We start from the raw sequence: 13181 nt of genomic DNA, 5'->3' as shown, positions 1-13181 counted from the left end.
GACCATTTACATTCTAATACTTGACATATATTAACTGTATAACTTTTCTTTTCTAAAGGTAATAGCTAAATCAATCAAATTAACCCAGCTCAGAAGTGAAGCACCATAGACTATATCCACATCCCTTCTGTTCTTAGGATATTTGTAGCTCACACGCTGTGTTTGAGATAGACAGAAATGAGCACAGACTGATTTCTTTTCACCCAGCATTTATTCTTTCTCCTATAATTCTGAGCCTCGCGCAACTGGAAGTTTCAGTAGAAACTAGTAATAAGATAAAATGCACACCATTCAGGCTGGAAGCATTTCTGGGGTGGCATTAGAACAAGTGCAAATACTTCTTACAAATTCCCTTTGTGTGGTCACATACTGTGCATCTCCACAGAACTAAAGGGGCCCAGACAGTTGACCTAAAGAGTAAAACAGCATGGTTTAAGTAAGATACAGTGTTCAGTTAACTTCTCATACCTTTTAATATTCTTAATCCCATCACTAACTTTATTGTATTTTCTCCTTTTCTTTCTTTCTTTTCTTTTTTTTAATGTTAGGGGAAAAGCTCATGCGATTCAGCTACCCAGATATTCATTTTGATATGAACTTAACATACGAGAAGGAGGCTGAGCTTATGCAGTCTCATATGATGGACCAAGCCATCAACAATGCAATCACCTACCTTGGAGCTGAGGCCCTTCACCCTCTGATGCAGCACGCACCAAGCACAATCGCCGAGGTGGCCCCAGTTATAAGCTCAGCTTATTCTCAGGTCTATCATCCAAGCAGGATAGAAAGACCCATTAGCAGGGAAACATCCGATAGTCACGAAAACAACATGGATGGCCCCATCTCTCTCATCAGACCAAAGAGTCGACCCCAGGAAAGAGAGGCCTCACCCAGCAATAGCTGCCTCGATTCTACTGACTCCGAAAGTAGCCATGATGACCGCCAGTCCTACCAAGGAAACCCTGCCTTAAATCCCAAGAGGAAACAAAGCCCAGCTTACATGAAGGAGGATGGCAAGGCTTTGGATGCTACCAAGGCCCCCAAGGGCTCTCTGAAGGACATCTATAAGGTTTTCAATGGAGAAGGAGAACAGATAAGGGCCTTCAAGTGTGAACACTGCCGAGTCCTTTTCCTAGACCATGTCATGTACACCATTCACATGGGTTGCCATGGCTACCGGGACCCACTGGAATGCAACATCTGTGGCTACAGAAGCCAGGACCGCTACGAATTTTCATCACACATTGTTCGAGGGGAGCACACATTCCACTAGGCCTTTTCATTCCAAAGGGGACCCCTATGAAGAACTGCACATGAAGAAATACTGCACTTACAGTCCCACCTTCCCTCGGATGGCGACATGCTGTCTTCTTGATGCTGTCACTGTCTATAATTCTTATTTTGTGGACAAAATGTCATTTGCTCTGCCTAATTACAATGAGGAAGAAACAAGAGAAAGGGATGGGATGTTCACTGATAGGTTGGCTTGTTTATTTCATGAGCATTTAAAGCAGTTCATTGCAGCCATGCATCCGTGTTAAGGCCTAACATGATTCAGTTCATAGAGGTTTATCTAAGAGATTCTGATTTGCCATTCATATTCAGGATTGTGATAGAAGGCGGGAAAGTTGGGAGTTCTCTGGGTAGGATGTTTGGCAATTTAAAATGGTCTAAGTCATTTTACTCTCAAAGAAGATGTTTCAAAATATAAACCCATTTTATTTTCTCTTCGTTAGAGATCATGGAACACAAACACAATGTTATTTTCCATAACCACTAGGATGAGTTGAATTGTTGTGGGTTCTGTGTTTACCTCCCCTACGGAATTTCTAATTGAGTATGTTTTACACTGTATCATATAGCAAAACTTTTAAACTACAGGTAGTCAAGGGCCGCTACGATACATCTGAGGTCCTTTGATCTTATTTTTCTAAACTTGCGCACTGTTTTTCCATAGTTTTGATGACTGGCATTTTATAGACACCCTGGCAGCCTTACTTTTAACACCTGTAACAAATAGTATTTTTTATGTAGTTTTCAGAATAACATATGGTCTCAAGAGTGGGTAAGATGCAGTCAGTAATTTCCAGGAAGAATTCTGCTTTTCATGATTTGAGATTTGTTTTTGAAGCTGTAATATGATGGCAGCCTAGTATACATATATGCTTCTAAAGGTGTGTTTACGATCGTCACTTTATCAGCATTCAATCAGTGTTAACAAGTCAGCAGAAAAGTGTAATTAGGCGAACAGTAGGGGGAATTCCCACTCTAAGAACCCTTTTCTGGTATTTCTCTTCAAGCTGTGACCACTCAGTGTTCTGTCCACAGTCCATTCCTCTTTAACTCTTGGAATAGAAGGCCTTAAAAAGCCTTGCTAGCAGCTGCTTCTTTTAAAATCTTGGAGCAACTGTTAATTGGACCTGAGAGTGGTAACTTGAACTCTGGAAGGTCTTTTAATTACTAGGGCTATTTTTTCCACTATTTCTTCAGTAATAAGAGTTACTACCTTTGCTGAAGACAAAAGGGAACTTCTTTGTTACCTGAATATCATAGTGCAGGTCAAACAAACAAGCAAAAAGTCTTCTTTCAGCCTTCCCGGAGTTGTGAATGTGACCGTCGTCAGGAGAAGGTCCCGCACTTTAAAAATAAAAACAAAAAATTCAAGTCTAGAGGTCCTTATCAGAAATGAATCTCAACCCCTTAGTCAAGAATCTTCTGTCTTCTCTTAATTTGCACATGACATATACTTCCATATCTAATGCTCAGGTTTTAATCCGATCTCTGTGAGTTCTCAGCTTTTTCTTTTTTTCTTTCTTTTTTTCTTTTCTGAACTTCACTTGCATTTGTGGGTAGGATTGGAGCACACTGTTATCAAGGCATTTGGGGGAATCTACTTGGCAGACATAACTTGCTGCTTCTGTCTGAGGAAAACAAGCCTGCCCGTAACTGAGTTATTTGACAGTCATGTGTAAATGCTTAGACATGTGCTGTGTGCTAACACATCGCTGCTCCAACAGACCCTTGAATGGCATGCCCAAACCATGTCGCTTCACTTTGCCTTGGGAAGTATCAAGACTAGAGAAGTACCCAAGGATGAGCAGTGTGCTCCTAACTCGCTTTGCAGGTTTCTGTCTGATTATTTAAGGAATTTCTTAGCTCTACCACAGCAAGAGTGAGGTAATTCTGACTTGCCTCTTTTACGAATTCTTAGTTCTTTCTGGAGAAATATCCAAATGGTTCCTTAACATGTAAGAGAATGCACCAAACCAGAGCTATATCAAATGCCAACTGTTGGGTTGTTTTTTGTTTGTTTGTTTGTTTTGTTTTGGAGGGGTGTTTTTGTATCCCTTGGTACATTTTAAAAACATAGCTTCATAGCTTACTTGGGGACGAAACATCACATCAGGCCTTCCTTATGCCCACTTACCCTACACTCTCTGGAATCACAGTGAAAACGATATTTACTTCTGAATGAGGTAAATCAGTTTAAGGCTCATGACTTCTTTGTTTTTAACTGCAACTTGAGGACGCATCTGGATGTCTGTCAGTGGGTCCCTTTCGGCTCTTTGTGAACACCTGTAGGCATCTACTATCAACTCTTCCTTGTCTTTGCTAGCACCTGCTGCATTAACAATCATGTACCTACCTGCCCTAGGATGACACTGAACTGAGGTGTACTGGAAGAGTTGTGTCCTTCCCCTACAAGGGTATGCCAGTATGCTCAGTATCAGAAAGGGTATGCCTTTCTGATCCCGTTTTATTGGAAAACCTGATTTACTCAAAGAAGTGAGCTATAAAGGTATATTGGCTGTACATATACACTTAGCTTTCTTTCTTTTTCTTTTCTTTCTTTCTTTCTTTCTTTTTTTTTTCAGCTGCATGGCACAAGATACAGAAAAAAGTAGATAGCTCTGCTGTGACAGGGACAAATGGGGACAAGGTGAATTTAAGATTTGTGGGTTACGATAAACTTTGTGGACATAGTGCTGTCTGAGGGACCCTCGGTGACTGTATTTGCCTCTTTTTCACCAAAGAGAATAGGAGACATAGTAGCACCTAAAAATAAGCATGAAGGCCAGATACCAAATAAATCAAATTTACATAACCACTACAAGACCCGTTTATTTAGGTGAAATTTTACAGTTGAGAGAGGATTTGAGGGGCACGAAAATGGGTTATCCTTTGTGTTTTCCAGTTTGTCAGGAATTTATCAGTTGGCTCTGCCCTAATTTTGCCCAGATTTTTTTTTTTTAATCACCAGTTCCTTCTGGAGAAACGTGCTGCCTCTCTATAGTAGTGATGAATTGCTTGTTATAAAGGCTTTTTAAAACACTGGGAGCAGTCAGCCCAATGAGTGGTAGAGGGAAGTGTGAAACACTGTCATTTGAACATTCCGTTAGTAATGCTCTGGATAAAATGGGGATGTGAGGGCCGACCATTAAGATTTAGGCTGAAGTTACCTGGCTGACTGGCATATGTACAGGTCAGTGTTTGAAAGCAGTATAGTTTGCATGCACATGCATATTGCACATTATTTTTAATGAAAATTCACAAAAAAAGAAGCAATTAGCATTGCCAGTTGTATTACAAAAGCTTAGAGTTAGAAGAACAGTACAGTTACTAGGCCAGCAGTTGGGTCTAATTCAGCAGGTTGTATTAAGAAAGCCCCAGTTGTCAGTGTGTCTTTAAGGCCAATGGCAATTTAAATCGCAAACCTCCATTGCCTGCATCCAGTAAAGCAAACAAAACAAGGCGAAAACAGGGAAGCAATGAAGTTAACTGGACAATATTTGAAGAAATATAGATTCTTTTGTGAGAGGAAGAAGATGCAGGAAGTGATTTAGTAACCTTGGCTTGTGTTTGTGCTTCTCTGACCCACTTGCACACCTCACAAGTCTGGTGTTTGCAGACCTTCATCTTCTCTCCTAAATGGCAAGTTAGGGTGGAAAGATTCGCGGAAGAGGCTGGAGAGGACCAGGAGAGCTTTCTGCCTCTAGATTCAGGACTGTGCTTACACTGTCCAGGTCACCTGCCACATACTGTTTTAGCTTTGGACTATTCTTTTTACTATACAATTGTAGATTGGTGGTCATCGTCAGTTGTATTTCATGTTATTTTAATAACTACTGTCTGTATAATTATTCTACAGCAAAAGCTCCCCCAGATCCAAAAGGGGAAAAAAGTGAGGGATGAATTGAAACTTTGTATATATAAAAGTTATTTTATAAATGTTTTAGTCTTCCAGTTTCTGCAAAATAATTAAAATATACAGTAACTGGTCTCTTAAACCCTGAACTTAATGTATTAAATACTTATAAAATTTTATATTGGTGCCTTTTAAAAATGCATTGAAAGTGTTGGTTAGCTCTTTAGCTCCACCACACTTTTACTGTGTATTTTTTAAGAAAAAAAAAATCACATAAAATCTAAGTACTCTCTAATTCACCTTTGTGTTCTTAGAAGAAGAAGAAAAAAAAAAAAAAACTGCTAAAAGAATTTCCAGACTTTTAGCTGAGCTGACAAAAGTGACAAAAAACTTTGAAACCAGATTTTAATCTTTTTAGCTTGATGTTATTTCTGGACATTATTCTATGGTAGAAGCAAAATAGAAGGTAGACTCACATGTCAGAAATGACTTGGATTATGCTATGTGTTTTTGCTTTCTTCTTGAGGAAGAATATGTTTTGCATCCCACAGGGGGGTCTTTATATAATTTGGAGTCAATAATTACAGTATTTCTTTGCTTTGTTTTAAATACCTGGCTGGTGTTACTCTAGCCTTGGGTCTTCTGTCTCTTCTCCCCTCTAACCTGTGGTTGTTTTGTGAAATGACGTGGAAATGTAGACCATTGTCTCCTCTTGAACAAAAACCAAGCTCAGCACTCTAGTCCCATGACTGGTCTCCAAAAGGTCATCTCAGATGTGTAGAACGGGGTCATCTGTCACTTGTGAGGGGTGTCTTCAACTAGGACAGCTTTTTAAAGAACGAGCTGCTGGTTGTGTAAAGCAGACGTCATATGACCAAGAAGCTGTGATATGCTAGTGTTTCCTTCTATCATCGTGTACTCTTAGGCCAAATAATCACACCTTGACTGTTTTTACATTTACTACAGAAACCTAAACTTTTGGAATTTTCAAAGGTTTTTATGTAATGTTCTATTTCACAGCAGTTTCCTTTTCTCTTGCTATACTGTGAGTTTGTGAGGGTTTTTTGTTTTTTTTTTTTCAGATGAATTCTTGGAAATGAGTTCTGAATTCTGTTTATGGTGTTCTCTCCCATAACACTCCGTTTATAAATGTTCTATACAAGTTTGTTATGAATCCACCTTTCTCGTGTATGGACCGTGAGAAGTACATGAACAACTAGTTTCCTAAGATGACTTTTATGTTATGAATTAATATGAAATGTATAGGTCATGCGCTAAACCACATTAAGTGCAGAATCAAAACTTCCTATAGGTCCACATAAGCAGTTCTCAGTGAACCGGGCCTTCAGTTTACCTCAAGTGACATGTAGTAAGGAAAGCTCGGGCACATGGAGGACACTCTCTGCAGCACTATGCACTTAGTAGCATGTTGCTGAATCTCATTTACTGGAAATGGATTTTTTTAAAGGAATACACTGGAAGGAGGGAAGCGATCGAGGGACTGCTGATATTTTTGTTGTTGCTGTTGCTTTGTGCTTTTCAAAAAGTTGTTCAAATTATGGAACTGTGATCTAAAAAAGGTTTGACTGTGGAGCACCCTAGAGGATGTCCATCAATCACTTGCCTTTCGGTACGACTAAGTTCTGGGTTTGCCTCTTGGCCTCTACCTTCCTGCCACCTCCTCATCCCTACTCTGTCTGTGGCCCTCCTCTCGGTGTCATTGCCTCTCAGTGTCTCTCTTGACACTCCTACTAGTTAGGAGGTCAACTCTGAACTTCTGACTCATTGAGTCTTAATTTTTGTCTTGGTGGTTTTGGTTAGCTGTGTAGTCTGCTGGCGTATTTTTATACCCAAGTGTAGTTTCCTATTTTTAAAGTGTGGTTGGGTTGACATGGTAAGCTCTGTAGTCCTTATTTCGCTTCACTCTCAAGTAGGAGGCACCTAATGTGACTTCCGAAATTCTGTCATCAGAGTATCCGTCTAGCTCCTTTGTGCTTGGATTTTGACTTGTTTGGCCTTCTTCTTAAATACAAATCATACGCGAGAAGACTTTCCCTCCACATTAGAGGAGAAAAATGTAAAGCAAAGAGTCTTAACTTTCTCCCAACCAGAGAGCGGGGAGAGTGCTGTCCCACTTCTGCAGTGCTGTTCCAGGCTCAGAGGGGTCTCCAGACCCCAGGCTCACCCTCGGCATCGGGTCTCTTAGACCCTGTATTCTTTGCAGCTTCAGAAAGGTTTCTTTTGCTATGGAGTTTAACAGCTCTTCTTTTTTCCATAAAAGTGCAATATCCCTCTTGAAGTCTTAAAAACTATGGTAATTTTCTTCTTTTCTTTCTCTGACATTTGTCTCACTAGCCAATGATGAAAAAAATCTTTGGAAATTATAAACATGTCATAGGACATAACAAGCAAAGATGGAAACCACTCTGCTCTGAAAAGTTGGGAAAAAAATGTAGTAACAAACGACTTCTCTGACTTTCTAGAAACTTCGTTTAGACTAAATTTTCTTTGAAATCATGAGTGAGAAGTTTATCCTGAGGCTGAAATACAATTTTTCTCCCACTCTTGTCTAATGCTCTTAAGTTAAATAACTAATATTTAATGTTTTCATTTCTCTCCTTTTGGAAAATAAATATCAAAGCACTTAGGTCAGGTTTAAATCAATATTACCTGTTGGAAATTTTTTTTTACATATTTAAAGCAGACCTGTTTCAATGCAGATGGAGAAGTATCTTTTGTATTATTCATATTTATATGTAGTGTGTTCTTTTCTTTTTTTAATACCTGTGTTTCTGTAGTAAGACTGCTGTAATGTAAATACACGTTTTATTAAAAAGTAACATTTCTTTGGCATTTCTTTTGATGGCATATACTGTATTTTTACAGTTTATGTCTTGGCTACTTAACTTTTTTTCTTTAATAATACCAAAGGTAATTAGACTATTTTAAGGACTAATTGCTTGACAGTTTCTAGAATACTTTGATTTTTTTTAAAAAAGAAAAAAGAAAAAAGAATAAAAAAAAAAAGTCAAACCAGTGAACCTCATTTTTTCAAACTAATAATTTGGGGAAATAAAAAAAAAACCTATTGTTTAAAAAGAAATATATATATAAATATATATATAAATATCTGTAAAATTAAAATCCCAGACCTTGTATGTCAGGTTTGCTCAGTGTAATGTAGGGGTTTTTTTGTTTTTGTTTTTGTTTTTTAAGGCTCAAATACCTCAGAAAATGGGGTTTACTATGGAAATACTGCGACAGTCTCTGCAGCTGTGTGAGCTGTCATTCTGCTGCATACTGATTGTGAGACCTCCACTTAACAGTTTTATCACTGCAGACTAAAATGTGGGACTTGTATTTTCTTTGTTTTTAATGCACACACGTGCATGTTCTGTGCGTGTATGTGGGTACCGTATATATGTGTGTGAGTGTTGTATATGCATGTGTGAATGTGTGTGTGTGTGTGTGTGTGTGTGTGTGTGTGTGTGTACAACTGAAGAAGCTGCAGAAACTTTGTAATACTTTGTGAAAGGATTATATTATAAAGGTTTGTACTGTCTGAGTGCACAGCTACTGGAATAAACTTAGCCAATCTCAGGAACAAGCATATAATTTGTCCAAGATTTATTTCTTCTCAGAAGTGTAAGTGCAGTTTTTAATTCTGTATATTATTTAATATTTTACCAATAAAATAAACTTCTGACAGAAATTATTTGGTACAAAAACTTTTTGTTGAAAATTCTGTACACAACTACATCTCTCCAGTCACTGAAGACGAAACTGTTGAATAGTACCAGCTGGCTTGGTCATCACCAGTGTGTGTTTGTGTGTGTGTGTGTGTGTGTGTGTGTGTGTTTGTGTGTCCTGTCCTAGAGTTGTGATGTGTGTGATCTCACCAGTACTCACCTTAGTCATTCGTTGCTGCCCAGCACTTTGTAGAGTTTACTGTGGCAGATAACAAGACGTCACATTTTTTTTTTTTAATCAAGGGTAACATCTCTATGCTTCAGCTAATTCTCATACAATTCTGTTGTTACCTTTAAGCCTAATCTTAGATCTTTATCAATGTCTCACTTCTTTTATAAAAGACATCAGACATAAAGAAAAGCATAGTGTAGCTTGCTCCAGATTTCCACTGAGGAACACAAGTGGTTCAAGCATTGGTCAATAATCATAATTCAGCATTTTTTAGTAGTCAGAACAGAATTTTAAAAACAAAACAGAACAAAACAAACAAACAAAAAAACATGGAGTAAATCATAGGATTGGACTGCCTCCCGTAGCCCTACCTTTATGAGTGTGAAGAGTAATGCCTCAGATTCCATAAGGATTGTATCTTTTCCATGAGAAGATTGTTCTATTACAAAGATATTCCCAACCACAAATCGAAAAGGGCCTGGATAACTCAAAATGTATTTTACTTAGCTTTAGCTATCTGCTTAGCTCTTATGCCAATTTATTAAAGTCCCAAACACATTTGAGATAGCTATTAAATTTTCATTGGTACATATTTACAGAATCTGTGGGTATTTGCAATAGTTCTCAATAAATTCACTTCCATATGTCACACAGAATGAGAGATAGTACAGATTCAAGTGAACACGTATAATCTCAACAAAGCATCATTCAAAATACAAGCCTGTGGCTGGAGACAGGTGAATGAGAAATAGCAAGCAGAATAAACGTACCAAATTACTACTAGGACTAAGGTTACAAAGGGCCTTTCTAGATCAGAAATGTCAGACTGGTTTATCTATTAGGAGCCAAATTTTTAAAAAACAACAAACAATTGAACATCCGTTATGCTCTTAAATTTCATACAAATCCAGTCAGAGGTAGGATAAGTTGTTGATATGCTAAGACTTTTATCTGCGTCCTCAAGCCAAAGGCCCAGTCTTGTGGGACCAGTGATTTGGTGAAACAATTTCATTTAGTGCTCTAAACAATGCCCTTTCCTGTTGTTTGTGCCCTAAATGGCAACAAAACCTCTGATCTTGTCAGTAGTAGCCTACAGGAAGTTCCCAGTGTACTTTGTTTTATCTTAATTTGACAGGTAGGCTTCTATGATGCCTAAGGAAGGTATTTACCTAAACTATCTGACAGGAGAAAAGGATATAAAGTCATTTGAAAACACACACACCCATATAAAATTGGATAAAGGCAGGAAAAATCCAAAGAGATGCTCACTCTAAGAAAGATAAACACAGCAGCATCTTTTCCTCTTCCGGTGATTTACACCCCTGCGTAGTATCCCCCATCACACCAATTGCCTTTACCTTTACCTGGCAAAATACAAGCCCCTCAAAAGAGTAAAAAAAAAAAAAATTGGTGTTGAGATGTTTATTCTGAAAACCCTTAGAAGAGCTATTTGGACAACTGAAATGTTGACGAAGACGAGGATATTTAAATTCTCCAGGAAGATCCAAAGGTAAAGCTGAACTAAGGTAAGGCTGTCTGGGCTGGGCTCTGTGGCAGCTTAGGTGAGCCTATAATAAAGACGGAGTGTTTTACATTGTGCATTTAATTTAACAGTCGACGTGGGAGTCAGAATCAGCTAGCTCTACCAAGAATGCTTAGCGAATGCCTAAATGTTGAAGTAGAATTGGCAACAGTGCCATATAATACCAATGACCTAGACGAAGTCTTGGTTTGGGGCATAAAAGCTTAAAGGATTGTAATTCGTGAAGACTTTTTTATGATACCAATTCTAATAGTCCCATTTTAAAATGAGCAATGGTAACTCAGGATAGGAGGTAGTGAAGGTGGTAGGTACACGCCTTGGAAATGGGATATCCCCAGCAGGAAAAGAGTGGCTATCTTGCCTTTTCTTCCTTTCCTGTTTTTCACTTCTTTCCCGCCTTATCTTTTTATATTGTGCTTTTCCTATATTTATTTTCTGTCTTCTTTGTTGTTTCTCTACAACAGACCTGTTTTTCTCTTTCCCATTTCTTCTGTAGAGTCTGTTGTATCATTTGCTGACTATTCCCGCATGACCCTGTCACAATTTTGATTAACTTCTCTGAAGTACAGTTTATTTCAACGTGAGTGATTTAGTGCAACTAGAATATATGTGACTTCTAACCAGATCCTTTTGGGTAAGTGCTTCACAAATGAACACAGTTATCACTGGCTTCATCTAAGTTCCTTTCACATTTCTTGTGCAAAGTAGATACCATCTGGTCCTTAACTTTCATTTTATTGTCAAGGAAACAGAGTCCTCTTAAATTATGGTTTGTTTGATTGTTTGTTTGTTCATTTTGTAACTATTCAAAGTCAGTCAAAAGACTAAAAACCAACAAAAATATTTTAGCATTTTTCTCCTTCTGATTCTTAAACAGAATGATCCCAATTGAACTCACTGACATAGGCAACGCAGAGGGCAAGGAGGGGCACTGAGGAATAAATACAGTGCTAAGTTGTAAGGCAAGAAATAATCTGAAGTTAAGTTTTTTACTAATGAAATTTTTAGCAGACCTCTCACTTAACTTTAATTAGTGTGGGTTTTATGTTTTTCTTTTTTACTATCTTCAAATTTTCCTTCACAGTTAATAAAATTATTTATCACTGTGTTCCTATCCATTTTGTTTATTCCTTTATCAGGGATGTAAATTTCAATGTTTATGCTTGGATTCTTACTCCTTTCCATTTAAAAGCTTGAACCTGACCTATTAACAAGATATAAATTCAGCTAGATGGGGGTGGCACACACCTTTAATCCCAGCTCTTGGGAGACAGAAGTAATCAAATCTTTGTGAGTTCAAAGCCAGCCTAGCCTATAGAGCAAGTTACAGAATGGCCAAGGCTACACAGAGGAACTCTGTTTCAAAACAAACAAACAAACAAAACAAACAACATATGAGTTCATCAGAAGCTATGGTTAGCCTGTGCTCATTCCTCACAGGTGTTCACACAAAACCTCTCTACAAAGCTAACATCTTTCTGCTAGTTGTAAAGGGAGAAGTATCCCAGCATTCACCTCTATCTGCTTGCATCTTGAAATGAGTGACATATTTATCATATAATTCAGTCTCCTGTTATCTCTTCCTAGGAATGAGACATCGCATCTTCTGCCACTTGGACGTTCATGACTTTGATCTGGAAATTGCCTCAGTCTTCCAGTATGGTTGCTGGAGCCATGCCTATCACCGTGTCCTCCTAGTCTTTTACAATCTAAGTAAGTCCTCATTTTTGTTCTTCAGTGAATCTATTCTTTACCTTGCCCCTTTCTTGTTTTCTTTTTCTTTCTTTCTTTCTTTCTTTCTTTCTTTCTTTCTTTCTTTCTTTCTTTCTTTCTTTTCTTCTTTCTTTCTTTGCTTTTTTTTTTGCCACCTCCCTGCACTGTTTACTATTTATTAATTTATATCAGATTATAATCTGCATGCATATTACTTTCATTTGCTAATACTCAAAGGGAAGGGGAAAACTGGGACACATTATGAGTCATGTTTTTCCAGATGCTGGGCCAACTTGCCTTTTGATCATCCCGGCAAATGGTAGTTTGGTTATACCACAACACTAATGTATTTTCCAAGCTACATGCATACGCCCAGAGTTTTCTGCTTTCCTCTCTAAGTTTTGACAAGCCTGATTACAGCTTAGTAAAGGATAACTTCATCATATAACAAGCATGAAAAGAAAAAAATAATATTATAGATATATAAAGTAAATGATCGCCCCCTCCAGAAAAATTCAGGTCACTTTCCTGATAGAGAATGGATTATTGCTCAATTCTTTTTAAATAAACATGAGCTCTACAGAAACATACATGTTCTTCTGTTTAGCTGAGGTTCTAAAATGTGCACGCAATACATGGTTTGAACTATATAGCAAGCTAGAAAAAAACATAAAATACATTATATTAATGTATTTTACTTTGTAAAATATATTCAATATCTGCATGAAAGACTCAACACATTCTGTATGATATGCCTTGGTTTTAATAAATGTTCATTTTTACTAAAGTATTCTAATTCTTGCTAATTTATACTGTTTCTTAACTTCTTTATAAAGAACACTAAAGACATTATATTGA

At 37.7% G+C, this 13181-nt stretch overlaps 1 protein-coding gene across 6 annotated transcripts in view; it reads left to right on the top strand.

The window, feature by feature from the left end:
* Ikzf2 (IKAROS family zinc finger 2) overlaps positions 1 to 8131 on the top strand; it is a 149677-nt gene extending 141546 nt beyond the window's left edge. For 5 of the 6 annotated variants that reach the window (XM_029538996.1, XM_029538995.1, XM_021197925.2 and 2 more), the window contains one exon: positions 549 to 8131. In XM_029538996.1, the coding sequence (XP_029394856.1) occupies positions 549 to 1273 (725 nt within the window). In that variant the 3' untranslated portion in view covers positions 1274 to 8131. The remainder of the gene's footprint in view (positions 1 to 548) is intronic. The other variant, XM_021197927.2, reaches the window with a different exon arrangement.
* Positions 8132 to 13181: the final 5050 nt, after the last annotated feature.

This window comes from Mus pahari, chromosome 5 (genome assembly GCF_900095145.1).
Source record: "Mus pahari chromosome 5, PAHARI_EIJ_v1.1, whole genome shotgun sequence".
In the NCBI taxonomy this organism is placed as follows: Eukaryota; Metazoa; Chordata; class Mammalia; order Rodentia; family Muridae; genus Mus; species Mus pahari.
The sequence above is the reverse complement of the archived record's forward strand: the minus strand, read 5'-3'. Positions and strand labels throughout refer to the sequence as shown.